The sequence below is a fragment of the Hypanus sabinus genome, chromosome 3 (assembly GCF_030144855.1).
Source record: "Hypanus sabinus isolate sHypSab1 chromosome 3, sHypSab1.hap1, whole genome shotgun sequence".
NCBI lineage: Eukaryota > Metazoa > Chordata > Chondrichthyes > Myliobatiformes > Dasyatidae > Hypanus > Hypanus sabinus.
The window spans coordinates 142,274,503-142,300,202 of NC_082708.1; the positions used below are offsets into that span (position 1 = coordinate 142,274,503).

Here is a 25,700-nt window from a genome sequence, read left to right on the forward strand (position 1 = left end):
ATTCCATATTTTGGTCAATAAATCAGAAATCAGATGTTAAAATTGGTGATTAGAAAGTATGCAATTTTATCATGTCTGCATTCTACATGCAGGGATAAGATTGGGCTGCAAAATGGACTGTAAGTGTGCATTGATAAAGCATGCTTGCCTGGTAGTGAGATGGGGCCCCTTTTGTCAGATCTGTTAGGGAGAGTCAGGTCCTCAGTCCTACCACAAGTTGCCTATAAGATGACTGCAATGTAGATGAGATGGTAGTCCACCTCCTTACTGAATGTGCATTTGTCAAGAAAATCTGGAAAGAGATGAATTATCCTGTTGAGGTATGCTCTGATTGTGTTTACAGTGGGCTATAACAAAGGGATGCATACTGACACAAGCAATAAATAATGCTGGAAGGTCATATTGGTTAAGGGGACACTATGGTCTGCCTGAAACCTAATGGTGTTACAGTGTAATGAGCTGTGTACAAGAGATTGCTGCAGATTGGCATATTCCAAGATGCAGGAGTAGGTGCCTTGGAACACACTGAAAGCCAGTGCAGCTACCACAAATACTCTGTGGAGAATGACCACAGTGTAAAGACTTACCACCGGTGGACATCGGGGGGCTGGTTCCAGTATAACAGTCCCTCAGTTACTGTATGGCTGCCTCCTTCTTTAAGGGGAAATCATGATTGCTGTTGATGTGTGGTAGGAAAATGTATTGAATTGATGGAACTATGAATAAAGAGAAAAACATGAATAAAGTATTGATTTCTAACAAAAGATGTTTATATAACAAAATAAATGGCTTACATTTCTTATTTCTGATTTATTAGTGGAACCTATTGCAAGTGATTTAACTGATAGATTCATCACAGTTGATCCCTAATGGTTGCTATTGAAGTTTTCAATTAATTAAATTAATCATTCATTTTAGATCTGTACACTTTTGTTGCAATTTTATTTTATTTTTTGTTTCCTGCAGGAGCGGGAGAGATTTTTACGCTCTAAGAAATACAAAAGAAGAAGCACAAAGCCCCACAAGGTAAAATGGCCAAGTCCCAGAGTTACAGCTTTTGGCAAATTGTAATAAGTCATAACAAAAAAGCAGCTAAGTAGGAGCAATTCTCTGAGCTTTAACAAATCCTTCCAACGTTTTAAATTCCACTGTAAATGTATACATTTATTTTTGAGGGTGTAATTTATTAATTTATTTATTGAGGTACGGCATTGAATGGGCTCTTTGAACCATTCCTTCCAGCAACCCCAGATTAACCCTAGCCTAATCACAGGAAAATTTACATTATACAATTAACCTGCGAACTGGCACATCTTTGGACTGTGGGAGGAAAACGGAGAACTTGTAGAAAACCCGCACGTTCCACGGGGAGGACACACAGGTTCCTTATTGATAACGTCCAAACTGAACGGCGACGACTGAGCTGTAATGGCGTCACGCTAACCATTACACTACAGTGGTACTACCATAGGGTATAGGCATTGTTTGGAAGGTCAGCATTTAATTCCTTCTACACCTACTCCTAACTGTGCTACGTTATTTCAAAGGACAGTTAAGGGTCATCCACATTGATGGGTCTGCTTTCATATACGGTATAGGGCAGATCCCAGAAATATAGTGGTATTTGTAAACTGGATGGGTTTTTACAACAATTACTGATGCCATGACTTGCATTCAATTCTTGAGTTTGGTATAATTTCAAGTAATAATCCAAGCCTCTGAATGCTAATCCAATAATAGATTATGTTGATGTATCCCCCGATTGCAATTAATGAAACAAAAAGGTGGAAGGGTTGTGGTCTTGTAATATCATGCATATTCAATGGCAGTGGAGAGACAATGGTTAATTCATATTCAATTATAATGAATTGCTGTCTTTGCATTAAGGAAGCACTTTTTAATGACTTTGTTCACTCTATTTTATGCTAATAGTTTGAATGTACACTGAAGAAGTTTGAAATATATTTGTTCACTATCTTCATTTTGACATTTCCATTATTCTGAGAACCAGGCAGGAGATCGGAGGTGCTACAGGCAAACCAAGGGATCTAGAGTGATTTTGCTTCAGGACTCATAATAATGGCTCTTCTGGAAGAATTGTAATTGTAATGGATTGAGTAAGTTATTGTTGGGCTAGAGTATGTCAAGGGAATGCCTCTTCTGAATGAAGATAATGTACAGACAACAGTGACATTGGATATTTATGTTTGAAGATGTTGCAACGACTGAATAAATCAAGTTTGGTATTTGTTGAATTTTGCGATAAGGTTCTACCACAGGATCACGTTGTTCATGAGCTCACCACTGTGCTCAATGCTTCTCTTCAAGAGGCAGCTGTGTTCAAGCAGCCTCAGCTTAATGGCAGGTGAGGCAGGTACCCAATTCTATGTCTGCACTTTATGTTGGGAATACATGAATTTTTTTGAATGCATATTGAATGGTTGAAAGAAAAACAGTATTTTAAATAACTGGAACAAGCCAGGGATGGTTTAATGATATTTGATTGACCACTACGTGAGGTAGAGAAAATTAAAATGTAACATTTGTACTTGTGTCAGTTGATACGTCTGACTACACTCTAGTATGGGAAATGCTGTAGCAATATCTTTCCCTGGGTCCATTCCTACACAAACAACTCAACATAATGCTCAATGCCCACATCAGATTGTCATGCTAATCTCACCTTTGGATCACGTTCTTGGGTTAGAGCAAGGAGTTACATTGGTGGCCAAAAATCTTGCTCCCCTGGGAAAATGCAAGTCATGATTTTAATTCCATCATATCCAACTAATTAAAAAATTATTTAATGTAATTACATTCTGAAATTTTATGCATTTTCAATGGGAAAATATGAGGTAAATATATTTCTATATCTGCAATGGCTATATGTATTTTATGATCAATTCCAATAAATGCAGTACGTGCAAAAGGTTAATAGGGTGCACATTTCTACTGAATGTACGTGCAAATCTATAAACATAGTATCTGCTAATGCAGTTGAGCAGCATTTTAGAATTTTATCATATTTGTTTCTTATATTAAAGGAAATGTGCATGGAGGGAGTGCAGTGAAGATTCATCATTGTGGGCCCTGGTGTGTTTGCCATGTGAGTGAAGATTGAGTTGTCTTGGATTGTGTTCTCTAGAATGAATGTATTCTTTAGAAGATCTCAAGAGTTGATAGGCTAGACACAGGTAGGATGTCTTGCCCCAGTTAAAGAGTCAAGGACTAGGGACAAGGTTTGAGAATGATGGGTGATTGGGGATGGACAATCACCAATGGAGCAATGCCAATGGGGTTCACATCCCAAGAACATTTTTTAAAAAGGGTTAAAAACCGAAGAAGTACCAGAGCACCATTTGTGATTGTTTCCTTTGAGAATAGCGACTGCTTAGGACTGAGAGGAAGAGATTTTTTTTTTAGTCAACCAGTAGTGAATCTTTTGGATTTTTTAACCCAGGAAATTATGGAAGCTTCGTTGTTATGGTCATTCAAAATGTACATCAGCAGATTTTTGATATTCAAGAGAATTAATAACTACATGGGCAGTGCAGGAAAATGAAGCTGAGATAGATGATCTTGATGAATGATGGAACAGGTTCAAAGTTTCATATGGTATACTACTGCCTCTATTTTTTATGTTATGTTCTTAACAGCAGCACTGCACAGCTGGAAAAGGATTTATGACGAACACTTGTATGTTTAATAAGAGTCTGCTCCACTGCCTGATTTAAAATAGCTGTTTAAGAAAGAGCAATACTAGAGTCACCTGTGTATACTTAATAAAACAATATTTTAATAGTTTAAAGCAGTTTTAAGTGCAAATATACAATTGGCATCTGCAAAAGTGATTAATGTAATTTGTCCATCTGAAGAGTGTCAATAGGTGTTAATTAGTGGAACCTTTCTATTAAAATATTAAGTTGACTTGGGGACTGAATCATTGGGCATCAAGCATCATATTTATTTAAACCAGGACTCTGTGAATTCTAGTAAACTTCCAGCTCTTTTGGGTTTTAGCTTTATGCTGCTTCAGTAACAAGGCTCTTGCTTTGATCACAATAAATTCAAAGGAAGAGATCATAAGTGATAAATCTGGATAAATCCTCCTTTCAAATCATTTTTATTTGCTCTTGGTATCCAGGATTCATTTATTATCAGAGAACGTTTAAATTATACCACCTTGAGATTCGCTTCCTCACAGGTAGCCAGAAAGCAAGAAACCTGAAAGAACCCAAATAAAGAAAAAAAATAAAAGACCAACACCCGATATGCAAGAGAAAGGAAGAAAAAATAAAAATCATGCAAACAATTGAAGCAAACAACAGCATTCCGAACTAGAATTGAAGTTTCAGGTCCGAACCCTGGCGCTGCTCAGAGTTGGCCCAAGGTTTTGCTTATCATTTCATCATATTAGTGGCACAGGACACAGCAGTTGGGACAGTCTTCATAGCCCCAGTGCCAAAGAGATGATCGTCACGAATAATGAGTGAAATTGACCCTCATCCTGACTGACGTCCTGTCTTTTCAGTCTATCTCGGCCGGTGTTTATAGTGACCCAGCAACAGAACAGTGAAAGGCTCTGTGTCCTGGAGACAGGAGTGAACATCGTTGAGAGTGAGCGAAATTGGCTGTCACCTCTGACCTGAACTGGTGTTTAGATTATCTAAGCAGGGTATCGTACCTGACGGGGACCCGACTGCTGTGAAAGACTCGGGGCCTAGACCACACCGCCCAGTGACTCACTCCAGGCCCAGATTTCGCCACCCTGTCCGAAGCCAGTCTCAAGTTCTTCAAATCAGTTTGGTGCCAGAGTGATCCAACCTCACACTCAGGCCAGTTGTATGGGCACAAAACCTCCTCTGCCCTCTCCTCCTACTTCTCCTTTCAGCGCCCAGAGTGATCGAACTTCACACCCGGGCAGGTTTAACAAGCATCAGAACTTCTCTATCCAGGCCCGGACTTCTCCTTTCAGTGCCCAGAGAGATCCACCCTCGCTCCTGGGCCAGCTGTATGGGCATCGGAACTCCGTATTCAATGATTCTGTTACACACCATCTTAGCTTATCCGCTGAACTTGCCTCACCATCACTCTCGCCTTCACTGTTTGAGGTGATAATTTATCAGCATTTACTTCACAAAAGGTATTTTTACTGATGTTTTTGGTCAGATTTCTTAGCTTTTTGATTGCTAGAAATTTTGCACAGGTTTGGAAATGCTATCTTAACTGGAAATAACTTGGGATGTGCACAACTTTAGTATTGCAGGTATTGATTGTCTGAAAGCTAAATTGTTCATGCCTTAAGGAGACAGTTAAGAGTCATATATAGGTGCACTAAGTAAGGATGGCAGATTTCTATATTTACTGCACATCAGTGATGCAGATAGGCTTTTACAACCATCCTGTAGTTTTCCTGATTGCCATTTCTGATGCTATTTTTTTTATTAAAATTCCATATTTATTCAATTATAATAAAACTCTGATAATCTGGCACTATTGGGACCTAGCTGCTGTACCAGCAGATTTTCCAGACCACTGAATATATTATTGCTATTAATACCCCGCTACAATTATGATTCACTTTTAAAGGCATAAAACAGTGGGATAATACACATTTCAGTAAATCAGTTGAGTTTAAATGAATGTGAGGAATACAGCACCAGTTAATTTCAAGGGAATCAGGATTCCAGTGTATGTTGGAGACAGGACTCCAGTGAGTGTGGAGTGAGTGTGAGGGACGGGACTCCAGTGAGTGTAGATGGAGTGTGGGAGTCAGGACTCCAGTGAGTGTGGAGGGAGTTTGAGGGACAGCTGTAGATGGAGTGTGGGAGTCAGGACTCCAGTGAGTGTGGAGGGAGTTTGAGGGACAGCTGTAGATGGAGTGTGGGAGTCAGGACTCCAGTGAGTGTGGAGGGAGTTTGAGGGACAGGACTCCAGTGAGTGTAGATGGAGTGTGGGAGTCAGGACTCCAGTGAGTGTAGAGGGAGTTTGAGGGACAGGACTCCAGTGAGTGTAGATGGAGTGTGGGAGTCAGGACTCCAGTGAGTGTAGAGGGAGTTTGAGGGACAGGACTCCAGTGAGTGTAGATGGAGTGTGGGAGTCAGGACTCCAGTGAGTGTAGAGGGAGTTTGAGGGACAGGACTCCAGTGAGTGTAGATGGAGTGTGGGAGTCAGGACTCCAGTGAGTGTAGAGGGAGTTTGAGGGACAGGACTCCAGTGAGTGTAGATGGAGTGTGGGAGTCAGGACTCCAGTGAGTGTAGAGGGAGTTTGAGGGACAGGACTCCAGTGAGTGTAGATGGAGTTTGAGGGACAGGACTCCTGTGAGTGTAAATTAGGTACACAGATTCCTTAAGATTAAAGCAGGCTGGGGAACAGGCCCTGTTAGTTTAAATGGAGCACTGAAACAGGACATTATGTGGAGAGAGCATGGGAATTGGGCCTCTGGTGAGTTTAAAGGGGATGGGGGAAAGTGAAACAGCAAATGAGACCCTGGAGGAACTCAGTGGGCCAGGCAGCATCTATGGAGGGAAAGAGATAGGCAAAGTTTTGGGTCAGTTGGGGCCAGATGAAGGGCCTCAACCTGGAACACCATCTGCCTGTTTCCCTCCACAGATATGCCTGACCAGCTGAGTTCATCCAACATCTTGTTTGTTGCTCCAGATTCCAGCATCTGCAGTTTCCTCTGTCTCCACGTAGGAAACTGTGCCCTGGCGACCCAAAAGCCCCCAGTACCTCTGAGGAATGAAATGGAACACTTTTAATTTTGTGATCAGCATTATCGTCATTTTCAGCACATGCAGTGTAAAGGGCCTTTTACTGTGCCACTTGAGTGTACACTTCATAAGCGTTTCTTCTGTTCTTAATTATTTTACATTTCCCGCTGTGTTACTAAGGTGACTGTGGTGAATGGATTAAGGAAAGAATTTTGTTGGAGGGTCTGCTTCTATTATGTACAGATGCATTCCAGTTTGTTATTGCAGGGAAGGGAAGATATTGTCTATCCTCTGAGAGAGATTTTCTGACAGGCAAAGCACCCGGTAAGTGGAGGGCAGGAATGGTACTACCTGTTTTAAAGAATGGCTGCAGAGACAGGTCAAGTATTTACAGGCCTTTGGTGTTTTCAAAATTTTACAGTTCAAAGTAAAACTTACTATCATTGTATTAATATGGTACAACCCTGAGATTCTTTTTCAGCCAGTATACTTAGCAAATCTATATAACAGTAACTGTAAACAGGATCAGACTATGCAAGATAAAAATGTAGATATAAGTACAGTCCCTATAAAAAGTATTCACCCCCTTGGAAGTTTTCATATTTTATTGTTTTACAACATTGAATAACAGTGAATTTAATTTGGCTTTTTATTTACACTGATCAACAGAAAAAGACTCTTTCATGTCAAAGTGAAAACAAACCTTTACAAAGTGATCAAACTTAGTTACAATTAAAATACAAGAAATTAATTGATTTCATAAGTATTCACCCCCTTCAAGTCAGTTTTTAGTGGATACATCTTTGGTACCAATTACAGCCTTCAGACTGTGTGGAAAAGTCTCCATCAGCTTTGAACATCAGGATTCTGCAATTTTTCTCCATTTTTCTTTACAAAACTGCTCAGGCTCTGTCAGATTGCATGGGGATCATGAGCGAACAACACTTTTCAAGTCCAATCTCAAATTCTCAGTTGAATTGAGGTCTGGACTCTGACTTGGCCACCCCAGGATATTAACTTTGTTGTTTTTAAACCATTCCTGTGTAGCTTTGTTTCTGTGTTTGGAGTCATTGTCTTGCTGGAAAACAAATCTTCTCTCAAGTCACAGTTTTCTTGTAGACTGCATCAGGTTTTCCTCTAGGATTTTACTGTATTCTGCTGCATTCATTTTACCCTCTACCTTCACAAGCTTTCCGGGGCCTGCTGCAGTGAAGCATCCCACAGCATGATGCAGCCAGCAACATGCTTCATGGTGAGGATGGTGTGTTTTTGATGATGAGCATTGTTTGGTTTATGCCAAACATAGTGTTTAGTCTGACGGCCAATAAGCTCAATTTTGTTTTCATCAGACCATAGAACCTTCTTCCAGCTGACTTCAGAGTTTCCTTCCCACGTGCCTTCTGGCAAACTCTAGCTGAGATTTCATGTGAGTTTTTTCAACAATGGCTGTCTCTTTGCCACTCTCCCTTAAAGCTGTGAGTGGTGAAGCACCCGGGCAACAGTTGTTGTATGCACAGTCTCTCCCATCTCAGCCACTGAAGCTTGTAACTCCTCCAGAGTTGTCAAAGGTCTCTTGGTGGCTTCCCTCACTCGACCTCTTCTTGCACAGTCACTCAGTTTTTGAGGACAGCCTGCTCTATGCAGATTTACATCTGTGCCGTATTCTTTCCATTTCTTGATAATTGACGTATTCTTGATAATTGTATTCCAAGAATATTCAGTCACTTAGAAATTTTCTTGTAGCCATCTCCTGACCTGCGCTTTTCAATAAAATTTTTGCAGAGTTGCTTCGAGTGTTCTTTGGTCTTCATGGTGTAGTTTTTGCTAGGATACTGACTCATCAGCAATTGGACCTTCTAGATACAGGTGTGTTTTTACTATATTCAATTGAAACACCTTGACTGCCTGCGGTGATGTCCATTTAATTAATTATGTGACTTCTAAAACCAACTGGCTGCACTAGTAGTGATTTGGTATGTCATATTAAAGGGGCTGAACAACTATGCCATCAATTATTTGCATTTTATACTTGTAATTAATTTAGATCACTTTGTAGAGATCTGTTTTCACTTCGATACACAGGAGTCTTTTTCTGTTGATCAGTGTCAGAAAGAGCCAAATTAAATCCACTGTGATTCAATGTTGTCAAACAATAAAGCAGGAAAACTTCCAAGAGGTGGTGAATACTTCTTATAGGCACTATATATTGCAATAAGTAATGAGCATGAACTAACAAGAGTCCTTAAGGTGAGACCATTAATTGTGGAAACACCAGAAGTAGAATGTAATTATTGTAGCGGTGTGCTACACGCAGCGCTGAAATAACGACATGGAGTCGGTGAGCTGCAGTTGCAAAAAGAGATTTATTCAAACTTCGCGGCCTCGCTTTAAAGCCTTCCTGATCCCGCCATCCCTGGGCGGGAATGCTGTACTCACAGTCCCATCCCGCATGCGGGCTGTTCCCCTTGCTGTTGAAGCAGACTTGGCGCCCTCTTTGGGACCGGCCTCAATGCTGGTGCGCGTCACTTTGTGAGCCGGTTCGAGTGCACTGGGAAATGGGTCGCCATATGACCCCCCCACAGAACTGGCGATACACCCCCCAATGTCCACAGTCTGGGTCGAACTCTGTTTGGGAGGTCTGCCTCTGTGCCGCAGTGCCTGAATCTTGACCGGCTGCGCCAAGTCCACATGGGCCGGTTTGAGTTGGTCCACCGTGAAAACCTCCTCTTTTCCCCCAACGTCCAGCATGAATATGGACCCGTTGTTTCTGATCACCGATGTCCACCCCGTTGTACAAAAACAAACTTACAGTTCTGCAGGTCTTTGGGTATGCAGGTCGGGCTCTGTCCATGCTGTGAAGTGGGTATGGGAGCCAGGTTACCGAGCCTCTCATGTAGTCTGCCCAGGACTGCTGCGGGTTCTTCCTCTTGCCCCCTTGGGGCTGGTATGAACTCTCCCGGGACGACCAGGGGTGCACTGTACACCAACTCGGCCGACGAGGCGTGTTGATCTTCTTTGGGCGCCGTGCGGATTCCGAGCAGGACCCAGGGGAGCTTGTCCACCCAGTTAGGCCCTTTGAAGCGGGCCATGAGAGCCAACTTCAGGTGACAGTGGAAACGCTCCACTAGTCCGTTCGACTGTGGGTGGTAGGCAGTTGTGTGGTGCAGCTGAGTCCCCAAAAGGCTAGCCATAGCTGACCACAGGCTGGAGGTGAACTGGGTGCCTCTGTCGGAGGTAATGTGGGCCGGTACACCAAAGCGAGATACCCAGATGGCAATCAATACCCGGGTGCAAGATTTGGAGGTGGTGTCGGTGAGCGGGACCGCCTCTGGCCATCTTGTGAACTGGTCCACGATAGTCAGGAGGTGCCGCACTCCTCGCGACACTGGCGGGGGCCCACGATATCCACATGAATGTGGTCGAAACGCCGGCGGGTGGGGTGGAACTGCTGCGGCAGAGCTTTGGTGTGCCGCTGCACCTTGGCCGTCTGGCAGTGCATGCACGTTTTGGCCCATTCACTGACCTGCTTGCGGAATCCGTGCCAAACGAACCTGTTGGCTACCATCTGGATGGTTGTCCTGATGGAGGGGTGCGCTAAGTTGTGAATGGAGTTGAAAACTCGCCGCCGCCAGGCTGTCGGGATGACCGGGTGGGGTTGGCAGGTGGTGACGTCACAGAGTAGGGTTCTCTCACCCGGGCCTACGGGGAGGTCCTGGAGCTGCAAACCGGAGACTGCGGTTCTGTAACTAGGGATCTCATCATCTGCCTGCTGCGCCTCCACCAGCGCTGCATAGTCCACCCCCTGGGAAAGGGCATGAACGGTAGGGCGGGGGAGTGCGTCCGCCATGACATTGTCCTTTCCCGAGACATGCCGGACATCCATCGTGTATTCGGAGATGTAGGACAGATGTGGCTGCTGGCGGGGCGACCTGGGGTCGGATGCCTTTGTGAACGTAAAGGTAAGCGGTTTGTGGTCCGTGAACGCGGTGAAGGGCCTACCTTCTAAGAGGTACCTGAAATGCCGGATTGCCAGGTATAGCGCCAACAGTTCCTGGTCGAAAGCACTGTATTTGAGCTCGGGTAGTTTTAAGCGTTTGCTGAATAATGCCAGGGGTTGCCAGCGACCCTCGATGAGTTGTTCCAGCACCCCACTGACTGCCGTGTTAGATGCGTCCACTGTGAGGGCGGTAGGGATGTCCGTTCTGGGGTGCACTAGCATCGCGGCGTTTGCCAAGGCTTCTTTTGTTTCAATGAAAGCGGTGGCGGACTCCTTGTCCCAGGTAATGTCCTTGCCCTTACCCAACATCAGGGCGAGCAGGGGGCACATGATTCAGGCAGCTGAAGGGTGGTAGAAATTTACCATACCCACGAATTCCTGAATGCCTTTGATTGTGTTGGGTCGGGGGAAATGGCAGACCGCGTCTACCTTGGCGGGCAAAGGGGTTGCCCTGTCTTTAGTAATCCTGTGGCCCAGGAAGTCAATAGTGTCGAGTCCGAACTGTCATTTGGCCGGGTTGATTATCAGGCCGTATTCACTCAGTCGGGTGTAGAGTTGACGGAGGTGGGACAGATGCTCCTGACGACTGCTGCTGGCTATGAGGATGTCATCCAAGTAGATGACAGCTAAGTCCAGGTCGCGTCCCACCGCGTCCATTAACCACTGAAACATCTGTGCGGCATTCCTTAAGCTGAATGGCATGCGGAGGAACTTGAAAAGGCCGAAAGGGGTGATGAATGCCATTTTGGGGATGTTGTCTGGATGCATTGGGATTTAATGGTATCCCCGGACAAGGTCTACCTTGGAGAAGATCCGTGCGCCCATGCAGGTTTGCTGCAAAGTCCTGAATGTGTGGCACAGAGTAACGGTCCGGTGTTGTAGCCTCGTTCAGCCTGCAGTAGTCGCCGCATGGTCTCCAGCCCCCTGTTGCTTTGGGGACCATGTGCAGGGGGGAGGCCCATGGGCTGTCGGACCGCTGTATGATCTCCAATTCCTCCATCCTCTTGAACTCCTCCTTCGCCAGTCGGAGCTTGTCCGGGGGAAGCCTTCGAGCATGGGCATGGAGGGGTGGTCCCTGGGTCGGGATGTGGTGCTGTACGCTGTGTCTGGGCATGGCTGCCGTGAACTGCGGTGCCAGAACCGATGGGAAATCCACCAGGACTCTGGTGTAGTCGTTGTCGGACAGCGTGATGGAGTCTAGGTGTGGGGCCGGCAACTGGGCTTCACCCAGGGAGAACGTCTGAAAGGTCTCGGCGTGGACCAGTCTCTTCTTTGGCAGGTCGACCAGTAGGCTGTGAGCTCGCAAAAAATCCGCTCCCAGGAGCGGTTGGGCTACGGCAGCCAGTGTGAATTCCCACATGAACCGACTGGAGCTGAACTGTAGCCGCACCGTACGGGTGCCATAGGTCCGTATCGTGCTGCCATTCATGGCCCTCAGGGGGGGACCCAGTGCTCTGTTGCGGGTGTCGTAACTTGTCAGAGGTAAGACGCTGATCTTGGCTCCAGTGTCGACCAAAAAGCGGCGTCCCGACTGCTTGTCCCAGACATACAGGAGGCTATCCCGATGGCCAGCTGCTGTAGCCATCAGCGACGGCTGGCCCTGGCGTTTCCTGGGATCTTGCAGTGCGGGCTACAGCGGTGGGCTTCTGCGCCCCACTGCTGGTGGTAGAAGCAGCATTGTTCGTTGGCCTACTCACTCCTGCCTCTGGGGTTGGCGGGCTTTGCGGCCAGGCCTAGTCTGGTTTGCTGCTGGGAGTGTGGCCTGGTGATCTGTGCGATGGACGCCCCACTCTCCTTCTTGGCTTTCCACAGCATGTCTGCCCGGGCTGCCACCTTCTGGGGGTCGCTGAAATCCATGTCGGACAGCAGCAGGCGTATGTCCTCGGGCAGCTGCTCTGGGAACGCCTGCTCAAACATGAGGCAGGGCTTGTGACCTCCAGCCAGGGAGAGCATCTCATTCATCAAAGCCGACGGTGGCCTGTCCCCCAAACCATCCAGGTGCAGCAAACAAGCAGCTCACTCGCACTGTGAGAGTCCGAAAGTCCTTATGAGCAAGGCTTTGAATTCTGTGTATTTGCCGTCCTCTGGGGGCGATTGTATGAACTCCTCAACCTGGGCGGCTGTCTCCTGGTCGAGGGAGCTCACCACGTAGTAGTAATGTGTGTCCTCTGAGGTTATCTGCGGAATGTGGAATTGGGCTTCTGCTTGCTGGAACCATAGGTGACGTCGCAGCGTCCAGAAGCTTGGCAGTTTTAACCAAACTGCATGAACAGATGTGGTGTCGTTTATCTTCGGCCCAAATATTGTTTGGGCCATCGGGGTCACCAATTGTAGCGGTGTGCTACACACAGCGCTGAAATAACGACGCGGAGTTGGTGAGCTTCAGTTGCAAAAAGAGATTTATTCAAACTTCGCAGCCTCGCTTCAAAGCCTTCCTGATCCCGCCCTCCCCGTATGCTGTAGGGGGCACGTATTCACAGTCCCGTCCTGCGCGCAGGCTTTTCCCATTGCTGGTGAAGCAGACTTGGCGCCCTCTTTCGGACCTGTCTCAATTCCGGCGCGCGCCACTTTGTGAGCCGGTTCGAGTGCGCTGGGAAGTGGGCCGCCACATTATCCCTTTTTGTTCAAGAGCCCGATTGTTGAAGTAATTGTTCTTGAACCAGCATCTGGTGATGCAAGTCCTTGAGATACTTGACCCTTCTATCTCATGGCAGCAGTGAGAAGAGTGCATGGCCTGGGTTGTCAGGATCTTTGATGATGGATGCTGCTTTTCTAAGGCAATGTTTCACTTAGATGTGCTAAATTGTTGGAAGATTTTTACCTGTGATGTACTGGGCTGAATCTTTTAGGTTTGGTAGGATTTAATCACTGGTAAGGAATTTCACGTTGGGAGCACAACTTTTCACATAACACATTTATGAATGATGAAACTGATCACCTTGTGGCCAAGTTTGCTGATGGAAAAATGGTATTACAGAGGCAGGGAGTTTGTAGAAGTACCGGAACACACATGGATGGAATACAGCAAATGGAAGAGTGCGATTATGCATTTTTGTTGGGAGAGACTATTTTCTAAATGTGGAGAAAATCCAGAATTCAAAAATACAAAGGGACTTGGATTTCTTCAAGGTTATCTTGCATGTTGAGTTAGTAGTAAGGAAGGCAAATGCAGTGTTCGCATTAATTATGAGAGGGCTAGACTATAAAAGCAAGAATGTGCTGCTGAGGCTGTATAAGGCTCTGATTAGACTACATTTGGAATGTTGTGAGCAACTTTGGGCTTCTTTTCTAGGGAAGAATGCTGGCCCTGGAGAGGGTCCAGAGTCGATTCACGTGGACAATCTCTGGAATGAAAGACTTAACACATGAGGAGTATTTGATTTCTCTTGCTTCATGATGATCTCATTGTAGTGCACAGACAGAGTTCAAAAAGATGATGGTGAGGAAGGGAGGTTTCATTGAAAATTATCAGATTCTGAGAGGCCTGTATGGAATGGTTGTGGTCAGGATGTTTTTATGAGAAGTCGAGTCTCATAGTACGGCCTCAGAAAACAGGGATGTCTCTTTAAAACTGAGATGAGCAGCAATTTCTTCAGACTGAGGGTGGTGGTTCTGTAGAATTTATTGCTGCAGAGAACTGTGACAGTCAAGTTATAGAGTATATTTAAGGAAGAGATTGAAAAGTTTTTGACAAGTAACATGGATAAGGGTTCAAGGGAGAAACTAGGAGGATGGCATTGGGAAAAAAAAATCACCCATGAATGAATGGCAAAGCAGATTCAATGGACTGAATGGAATAGTCTAGTTCTGTTTCAAAATCTGATGGAATTGTAGTCTTAATGGGAAAAAATCCAAAGAGCAGGATTAACCTATACTTAGAAAGATAAAGAGTAAAGAAAGATAACAAATAATGTTTCATTAGGGGAAGTCCTTGTATGACTAATATTGATTGACTAATTTAAGAGGTAATAAAATATACTGAGAAGGCAATGCATTTGATGTACTCCACATTGATTTAAGTAGGGTTTGACAAGGTTTCACATGGAAGATGGGTCCAATAGATTTAGGACTAGTATCAATTAGTTCAAAGTTGGCTTGTTGATTGGAAACAGAGGATGATGGTGAAGAACTCTTTCTATTTGGAAATACAGTACGGTAACAGGCCCTTCTAGCCCAGCGATCCCACACCACCCTATCACACCAATGTGACCAATTGTTTTTTGTGACTGGAAACCTGCCACAAATGGTATCCTAAAAGGATAGGTTCTACAACCATTACACTTAAATAATTCACAATTTAGATGTGAATGTAGGATGGTTATTAAGTTTGCAGATTATCTCATAATAGATAGCGTAGTTGATAATAAGGAGATTTAAGTTATTGGACAACTTTGAGGAGTTGGTAAAATGGGCAGATGGAATTTAATCCAGATATGTGATGCGATGCATTTTGGGTGGGCATGCACGATGAATGGCAGGTCTTGGGGAGTATCGATGAAGAAATGGAGTTTGGAGTGCAAGTCCAAGGATTTCTGAAAGTGGCAGCATAGATTGATAAAGCTTACTTGTGTTCATTGGCCATGATACAACATAAGATCAGAGAAGTTATGTTGCAGCCTTATGAGACAGTTGTGAGGCCACAGCATGTATTTCTGATCAGCACTCAATGGGATGAGCATGGTTGCACTGGAGAGTGAGCAGAAGAGATTCAACAGAATGATGTCAGGGCTGGAGCATTTATGTTACGAGGAAAAGCTTTTATGGGGAGAAGAAAGGAGGTTGAGGAGGGATCTGCTGAAGGTACAGCTAAAATGTATAAGAGACAATTAGAAAGCCTCTTACTCATGACAAGGGCATTGAGCATATTAATAAATCCCATCTCCCAATGCATACAGATGCTGCTCTTTGCTTTTGCATCCATCATTTGTCGGCCTACAATATCTGCAAGTCAGCGTTCCCATCTGACATTAGTTTGCCAAACTAACCCTTATTCCTACATTAGCAGTCACATTCACAAACACGGGCCACAGCTTGCACTCAGTCAAAGTAATCACTCCACTACACACTTTATGACAATTCTGGTGAAAGAGTGCTGATAACTCTCTAACAGTACTTCGAGTGGAGCCTCACCAACCCCATTGCTTCCCTCTCAGTTTATTCACATTAATTTGAGCGAAGACATTTATGACTGGGTAATGAGTGCATAATGACTATCCATTTTTAACAAGGAGGATATTCAGGTGCTGCCTCTGCTGAAGGAGTTCCTAAAGTGATGTTGTGTCAAAATAGAAAGTGGAATTGTTACAAACTTGAAATTACCTTGGAGGCATTAGGATACTCAAGTGATTGCTTCCCTTGTTTTAAGTGGTAAAGATCAAGGATTTCCTTGTTTCTACCCAGGAAATACTGAACTGTTGAAATCCACCTGGGAGATGATCTTCAAGGTGCCAAACCTTTTTGACAGCATATGGCAAATTGGCAATAATCTTTGAAAAAAATTATCTTGTATGCCATGGTAATTTTGAACAGATTATTATAGATTCATGGATGAATAATAATAATTATGGACTTTAAGGAAAAAGGATAAGTCTTATTACTTATTTACATGTTTACTATTAATAAAGTATACCAGAGGCAGATTGAAATAAATGAAGCAATTTTAGAAATTTTGTTCAAAAATTGATGTTAGTCTTTGAAAAGCACAATTGAAGAAAAATAATACACAACCCTCAGCCCGGACATTGTACTGTGGTCAACTGAAGACCGGAAAATAATTCTGGTTGAGCTGACGGTGCTGTGGGAGGAGGGATGTGAAGAGGCCCACGAGAGAAAGGCCTTGAAGTACCAGCCCTTAGTGCAGGAGTGCAAAGACAAGGGATGGCAGGCATGGTTGTTACCGGCTGCAGAGGTTTCCCAGGCAAATCAGCATGGTGGTTGTTGTCAGCTCTGGGCCTGGACAGTTCATAGGATGGGGAAGAAGGCAGGATGAGCCTCTTGTTGGATTTGGAGTAGGCGAGGGGAGGGAAGCTGGAAGACAGGAGCAGATGGGCAGTGATATGGCCACCACTGCCCGCCCACCAACTGGAAAGTGTCATAGTTAAGGGTTGAAACACTCTTTGAAGGTTGGGAACCACCTGATAACATCTGTTCCTGGCTGAAGGGTACAGTTACCTCATAAGGTATCTGTAGAATGCACCCTAACAGGTGTATGTAACAAGCTGAATACAGTATTATTTACTGTTCTTATCTCTGAATAGCCAGTATCCACTCACAAATGACAGAAAAAAAAACTATTTAAGCTAAGTAATCCAAAGCAAACCGCCCAACCATTTATATTCAAATACTGATGTGTACACCAGGTCTGCGAGGATTTCAGAACATGTCGTTCAATATCATGTGTTTTTGCAAAGGTCCAATTACGCCAGGCCAAAATAAGACATCTCCTGTGAAACTAACTCACTACACTTGGGTTATAAAATAATAATTTCTTCATTTGGCAGTAAAGATGATCAGAATCAAAATCGGGTGTGATGTCACTGACATACCTGTGTGTCGTGAAATGTGTTGTTTTCTCAAGTCAAGTCAAGACACTTTTTATTGTCTTTTCGACCATAACTGCTGGTACAGTACATAGTAAAAATGAGACAATGTTTTTTCAGGACCATAGTGCTACATGAAACAATACAAATACTACACCGAACTACGTAAAGCAACACAAAAACTACACTAAACTATAGACCTACCCAGGACTGCATAAAGTGCACAAAACAGTGCAGGCATTACAATAAATAATAAACAAGACAATAGGCACAGTAGAGGGCAGTAAGTTGGTGTCAGTCCAGGCTCTGGGTATTGAAGAGTCTAATGGCTTGGGGAAAGAAACTGTTACATAGTCTGTATGTGAGAGGCCGAATGGTTTGGTGCCTTTTCTCAAATGGCAGGAGGGAGAAGAGTTTGTATGAGGGGTGCATGGGGTCCTTCATAATGCTATCTGCTTTGCGGACGCAGCAAGTGGTGTAAATGTCCGTGATGGCGGGAAGAGAGACCCTGATGATCTTCTCAGCTGACCTCACTATCCACTGCAGTGCCTTGCGATCCAAGCTGTTGCAATTTCCGAATCAAGCAGTGATGCAGCTGCTCAGGATGCTCTCAATACAACCCCTGTAGAATGTGATGAGGATGGGGGGGTGGGAGATTGACTTGCCTCAGCCTTCACAGAAAGTAGAGACGCTGCTGTGTTTTATTTGCTATGGAGCTGGTGCTGAGGGACTAGGTGAGATTCTCCACCAGGTGAACACCAAGAAATTTGGTGCTCTTTACGATCTGTACCGAGGAGCCATTGATGTTCAGCAGAGAGTGGTCGCTCTGTGCCCCCCTGAAGTCAACAACCATCTTTTGTTTTGTTCACATTCAGAGACAGGTTGTTGGCTCTGCACCAGTTCGTTAGCCACTGCACCTCCTCTGTATGCTGACTCATTGTTCTTGCTGATGAGACCCACCACGGTTGTGTCATTGGCGAACTTGATGATACGTTTCGAGTTTGTGTTGCAGCACAGTAGTGGGTCAGCAGAGTGAACAGCAAAGGACTGAGCACGCAACCCTGGGGGGCCCCTGTGCTCAGTGTGATGGTGTTGGAGATGCTGCCTCCGATCCGGACTGACTGAGGTCTCCCAGTCAGGAAGTCTAGGATCCAGTTGCAGGGGGAGGTGTTCAGGCCCAGTAGGCTCAGCTTTCCAATCAGTTTCTGAGGGATGATTGTATTGAATGCTGAACTGAAGTCTATGAACAGCATTCAAGCGTACATGTCTTTTTTGGCCAGGTGGGCTAGGGTCAGGTGGAGGGTGATGGCAATGGTGTTGACTATTGAACAGTTGGGACAGTATGTGAACTGCAGGGGCTTCATTGAGGGAAGCATTACTGTGCAATACATAAAAAAACTATAATTTACAATAAGAAATATATTTACATATCCTTAAATAGATGGTAGAAATAGAGAGCAAAAGTAGTGAGGTATTATTCATGAGTTGGCTCATTATCCAATCAGAAATCTGATAGCATTGATAATGTGTCTTCAGGATCCTGTATCTCTTCCCTGATGATAGCAATGAGAAGAGAGCATGTCCTGGGTGATGGGGACCCTTAGTGATGGATGCTTCCTTTTTGAAGCATCATCACCTTTTGAATATGTTCTCGATGCTAGGAAAGCTAGTGCCCACAATGGAGCTGGTTGAACTTACAGCTTTTTCTGAACCTGTGCAGTGGCTCCTACCGTACCAGATGGTGCTGCAACCTCTTAGAATGCTCCCCATTGTTCAGCTGCAAAACTTGCTGGAGTATTAGTAACGTACCAAGTGTCCTCAGACTCCTAATGAAATGTAGCTGCTGATGTGCTTTCTTTGTGCTTTCACAGGATAGATCGTCAGAGAGTATTGACACCCAGGAGCATGAAACTGCTCACCCTTTCCACTACTGATCCCTCAATGAGGACTGGTGTGTGCTCCCTCAGCTTCCCCACTCTGAAGTCCACAATTAGTTCCTTGGTCTTACTGACATTGAGTGCAAGGTTGTTGTTGTGACACCACTCAACCAGTTGATCTGTCTCACTCCTGTACGCCTTCTAATCACCATCTGAGATTCTGCCAACAAAGGTTTTGTCATCGCTAAATTTATAGATGGTGTTTGAGCTGTGCCCAGCCACACAGTCAAGGGTGTAGAAAGAGTGGAGCAGTTGTCTGAGCATACATCCATAATGTGCTTTGGTGTTGATTGCTAGTGAAGAGGAGATGTTATTTCACTGACTGTGATCTCCCGATGAGGGAGTCAAGGAACTAGTTGCAGAGGGAGGTCCAGGTTTTGTTGATTAGTACTGAGGGGGTGATGGTGCTGAATGCTGAGCTGTAATCAATAAACAGCAGCCTGATGGAGGAATGTAAATCATTATTTATCTTTTTATTGTAGGTGGGTTTAAGAATCAAGGGACAACATTGCATGCCGTGTGCAAAAAATTATTTTTAATTGTACCATCTTGGACATGCATGCAACAGTTCAACTCTTTTGCACATAATGAGTTGCTGACAACAGAAGCAAATGCTGATTGCATTAATAGAATTGACAGTCAAGTGTTCTATTTTCTCATAGATGAACTTAACCTCTTTTGCTTCTTTAGAATTGCATTCATATAATCTTTTAATGGCATTCTTGTCTAATTTAGTATCTGTCTCTTCTGTTTCAATCTTAAGTGCCTTCACAAATTCAAATTCAAGGTCAAGCGAATTTATTATATATGTCACCATACAGAACCCTGCAATTCATATTTTGTGGGCATCCTCAATAAATCCAAAACCATAATAGAATCAGTGAAAGGCTGCACCCAACATGGCGAGCAAACAACCAATATGCAAAAGACAACAAATTGTGCAAGCTCAAGAGAAAAAAGACATAATAATAACAACACTAATAATAAAGAAATAAGCAATAAATACTGAGAACATGAGATGTAGAGTCCTTGAAAGTGCGTCCATAAGTTGTGGGAGCAGTTCACTGAAGGGCAAAATGAAAGTGAATGAAGTTATCCCTACTGATTCAATAGCCTGTTGGTTGATGTGCAATAACTGATCCCCAATCCGGTAGTGTGGGTCCTGAGGCTCCTGTACGTTTTTCCTGATGGCAGCAGTGAAAAGACAGCATGACCTTGTGGGGAGGGGCGCCTTGATGATGGTTGCTGCTTTCCTGTGACAGTGTTTCATGTCGATGTGCTCAATAGTTGGGGGGGGGGGCTTTACCCATGAAGGACAGGTCCATACCCACTATTTTTTGAAGAATTTTCCGTTCATGGGCGTTGCTTTACCCATACCAGACTGTGATGCAAGCAGTCAATATACTCTCCACCACATAGTTTCTGAGGATGTAGAGATGTTGCTGTGCTTTCTTTGTAATTACACTTGCATGCTGGGCCCAGGGCAGTTCCACTGAAATTATAAAACTGAGGAATTTAAAGTTGCTGACCCTCTCCACCTCTGATCCCTAATAAGGACCGGCTCATGGACCCTTGGTTTCCTCCTCCTGGTCAATAGTCAGGTCCTCGTTCTTGCTGATGTTGACTAAGAGGATGTTGTCGTGGTACACCATTCAGCCAGATTTCCCAACTCCCTTCTATATGCTGATTTGTCACTACCTTTGCTCTGGTCAATGACAATGATGTCATCAGCAAACTTAAATATGGCATTGGAGCTGTGCTTAGCCTCACAGTCATAAGAGTCAGGCAAATAGATCAGGGGGCTAAGCACGCAGCAGTGTGGTGTACTCGTGCTGATGGAGATCATGGAGGAGATGTTGCCAATCTGAACTGACTGGGATCTGCAGTGAGAAAAGTGAGGATCCTATTACACAAAATCGTATTGGGGCTAAGGTCTTGAAGTTTATTGATTAGTTTTCATGGACTGAATGCCAGTTGAATGCCAAGCTGCAGTCGATGAAGTGCATCCTGATGTATGCATCTTTGCTGCCCAGATTTTCCAAGTTTGAGTGAGGAGCCAGTAAAATGGCATCTGTTATGGACCTGCTGTGGACCTGTCTTGGAGTGGATCCAAGTAATTTTTCATGCAGGAATTGATGTGTTTCATCACAGATTTCTTAAAACACTTCATTACAGTGGATGTAAGTGCTACTGGACTATAGTCATTGAGGCAGGTTACCATGTTCTTCTTAGGCACCAGTATAATTGAAGCCTGCTTGAACCAGATGGGTACCTCAGACTTCCAAAGTGAGTGGTTAAAGATACATTGAACACTCCGTCTAGCTGATCAGCACAGGTCTTTGGTACTTGACCAGGTACACCATACTGGCTGGATGTCATCCATAAGATCACCCTCCTGAAGGATGCTCTTGAGTTGACTTCAGTGAAGAAATCACAGGATCATTATGTAGTCTGGGTCTTATGAAGTTTCTTCTATGTTCTGACAGTCAAAACATCAAATCCTGCTCACCTCCTACAAACCTCCTACAAAAATGCTTATAGGTTATTCAGTATTTCTCTGCACAAGGGCCTGGATTTTACAAACACATGTAACTTTCACACGGTGAGCCTGTTCTGTCACATACACATGCACACAAAATGCTGGGAGAACTCAGCAGGCTAGGCAACTTCTATGGTGTGTTCTACAGTATTAGACATTTAGTGGAATGTAGAGGATTGGTTTGAACTTCCATAGATCTTCCAGTTGTTACACTAGAAATTCAAGACACTAAAGGTGCAATATAAAACATATTCTGATTTAATTGAGTCAGTTGAAACTCAGTTATGTTTTCTTGTACTGCATGTTTTAGCTTTTTATCTATTTTAACCAAGATTGGGGATGTAGTGGACAGTGAGGAGGGCTTTCATGGCTTACAGAGAAATCTGCATCAGCTAGAAAAATGGGCTGAAAAATAGCAGATGAAATTTAATGCAGACAAATACAAAGTTTAGTACTTTGATAGGACCATTCAGGGTAGGTTTTACACAGGGCACTGAGGAATGTGGTAGAACAATTTGTTGAAAGTGGTGTCACATGTAGATAAGGCTGTAAAGAAAGATTTTGGCTCATTGGCCTTCATAAATCAATGTATTGAGTTCAGGATATGGAATATTATGTTGAAGTTGTATAAGACATTGGTGAGGCTTAATTTGGAGTATTGTGTGCAGTTTTAGTCACCTACCAACATGAAAGATATAAACAAGGTTGAAAGGGTACAGAGAAAATTTACAAGGATGTTGCCGGGTCTGGAGGACCTGAGTTATAAGGAAAGATTAAATAGTTTAGTGCTGTATTCTTTAGAAAGTAGAAGATAGAGAGAAAATTTGAAAGAGGTATGCAAAATTATGAGGGGTATATATAATGCCAGCAGGCTTTTTCCACTGAGATTGGGTGGGACTACAACCATGGGTTACGGTTAAAAAGGTGAAAAATTCAAATGGACCATGAGGAGAAATGTCTTCACTGAGAGGATCATGAGAATGTGGAATGAGTTGCCAGATCAAGTGGTGATGCGAGGTTGATTTCAATGTTTAAGAGAAGTGTGGTCCTGGTGCAGGTCAGAGAGAGAAGGCAGTCTCAATAGTTTCGGCATGGATTAGATGGGCTGAAGGGCCTGTTTCTGTGTTGTACTTCGCGATGACTCTAATGCTTGGCAATATCAGAGACATTCACCAACATGTAGTCTCTTTGGTACCTGAGACAGCTATCTGGGGGTTTGCTGAACCAGTTATTACAGCAGTTCCACCTTTTACATTCAGAAAGGGCTTGTGCTTCACTGGACCTCATTATTTTTTTGGGAAGTGACCTGCTGCAGAAGTTTGCAGTTGGGAATCCATTCCAGGTAACTCGACCACCCAACATGAAGGTAAGTTGGGCACTCTGATCTTTTATAGTCTGCTCTATTACTATGTCATCTTGTTTGTCTCCCTGATGTACATTGATGCAAAGTGATTACTGCCATTTCATAGTCAGTGCCTGTGTGCTTATTTTAATCATTCCTTTGTGGCCTTTTATATTTCTTAGTTTTAATTGTCTGTATAAGGCCATGCTGTTTTTATATAATGTCAATTGAACTACATAAACCCTTTGCACCCTTTTTGACATTTTTTTCTGCAGATTTTTTTATGCTTTGTGGATCATTTTTTCTGCTGTAATCAAAAGCGACTAAAAGAAAAATAAAATTTGATGCCTTTTTTCTGTTCTGATTGTTAAATGTAACATAATTTTCATATTACTCCTGTAAATCATGGAGCTAGCTGTTCTTGTTCATTGGAGTGGTGTGTGAAAAATTGGCCAGTAATGAGAGCTTTATTGCACAAAATCAGCAGTGCTAATGATGCTGTGAAACAGGAGGAGGAGCCAGAAGACCCAAGAGGGCATTTCATGAAAGCCCTGAGTAGTATTGGCATTGCAAATGCATGCTTATATTTCCTAGGTTTTTAGTCTGAAGCAAGCAGCGCTAGAGCAGGGCTGATAAAAGACAAGAGCTGAATATTTTTGCAGTGATATTTGCAGTTAGAGAGAACTAGTTTTTTTCCCCTTCCCTCTTTGATATACATGATAGTAATTGATTTTTCCATCTTCCTTGTATTAATGCAGGCTGAACAATAGTACTAGAGGTAGTGCAAACTAGAGCATTAAAATGGAATATTTACTGATAGTTCTGTATTTTTCCTGTTTCATCTGTTTATGTGCTTTGGTTTGTCTGTATTTCTCTGGCTGCCAAGAAATGACTTACAAGCATGAAGGTAAGATTGTCCTTCCAGCAAATGAATCATAAGTTATTCACTGAGTAACATGGGATGCAATTATTGAAGTGATTGTACAAATGAACTGGGTTTTTCTGAGGAAGTTTGCTCACACCTGCTAGCTGTGTGAAATGTTATCTTGTGATGTATTCTTGACTTTAAATTGAAATGTTTCTTTTGGAGGACATTAGTATGAATTAATTAGTATTTAAAATATCTTTATCTATTTGTATGTAATGCTGTTTCTTGTATTAAGTGTAATACCAGCTACACGGTTTGAGCTTCTTTTATTGAATGATATGATGTCAAAGTAAATTAAGAGCAAGAAATCGATGTTATGGAAGTAACACTTTGAAAATCAGAAATGGAAATGAGCCTTTTCACTTTGTTTGACATGACTGAAAATCCAAAGCAACATCTACAGTATTTGAATTTAAAACCACCTATACAGAGAATGCAAATGATTCTTTTAAAAAATGTATTTCACTGCGCCTCACCGATATACTTAGAAGTGCTAATCTTGTCTGAAATTGACTAGTGAAATCGCAATGCTGAGTGATTGATGTACAGTTGAGGCAAAGGAAAGCTATTTAATGAACAGCATTGCCTGTAGACCGGGTAATTTCAGTGCACTCAATCACGACCTCTGTCTGGCTCTTTTTATGGATGGGTTTAAACTTCAACTGGAAAAATCAGTATTCCCTTTGGTGGTTGTGATTGTGTGGGGACTTGTCCTCTCAGGTCAGGTAGACTTTCAAGTAATACTCAAGTTAACATACATCTACGAGTTCTGACAGTGTCAAACTCCATCATACAGCTGGGACCCTGTATTATTTAATAGTTTTCCTCTGTTTACTGACATGAATTGTGTGGGAAATGAATAAATAATTGTCCTTAGATTCTGGATACAGAGTCCTGCATTTATGCTTTATGGCAAATGGTATATCCTTTAATTGTTAAACCATTCTGACAGCTAATACCTGGAATGAGGAGGTTAAAATGAGACCAAGATCTAAGTTAATCATCAGTATGAATGCTGATACTGTCAGTCTGAGCTCAAAATGGTTGAGCTACATTGAGGTAGCCTTTTGTTTCTGACATATAGACTTGTTAACCTATTTTAGAGAAGTGAGACATGATTCCTTTTGTCTGTTGGATGTTGAAGTCCACTGCAGTGCAAGTTTTGTTGCCAAAAGTTGTAGTTGGCCAGGGCATACTTGCCATTAACTTTTCAGAGAGTGCACTTGTGATGCAGAAGTTCAGGAGAAGGGATGCTTAATTTCCCTATGTGCCTTTACAAACTGTAAACCAGCAGAATAGCCCTGTTTGCTGATATGGGAAACCAGAGTTGTGTTACGTTTATGGTTTACCGCATTGTATCTTTTAATCATGCTATCTGATGAGAACAATTACTACTGACACTCAACACTTCATTTTCAATACTGGCATCTCTCAATATGATGCCTGCAAAATTCAGATTAAAGCACATTCACCAATGCATATTATTCTGATTTTAAACAAATAAGATTAAATTAATGGCAATCAAAATGTTGCATCTGGCCTTAAAAACGTAAGGAGGGGGTGACAAAATCATTAGTCAAAAAGTTGTACACATACTCAAAATCAACAGGAATTATTCATTATATTAATATATAAATTGTGATGTTTTTCTATGGCCCACCTGCCAATGGCGTTACAGGCAATGTCAATTTGCTGAGAACAAAC

General features: G+C 43.2%; 1 protein-coding gene across 1 annotated transcript in view; it reads left to right on the forward strand.

Annotated features, from left to right (window-relative positions):
- LOC132391709 (janus kinase and microtubule-interacting protein 1-like) overlaps positions 1 to 25,700 on the forward strand; it is a 236,253-nt gene that overhangs the window by 190,092 nt on the left and 20,461 nt on the right. The window contains exon 10 of the mRNA XM_059965260.1: positions 967 to 1,026. Coding sequence (XP_059821243.1) covers positions 967 to 1,026 — 60 coding nt within the window. The remainder of the gene's footprint in view (positions 1 to 966; positions 1,027 to 25,700) is intronic.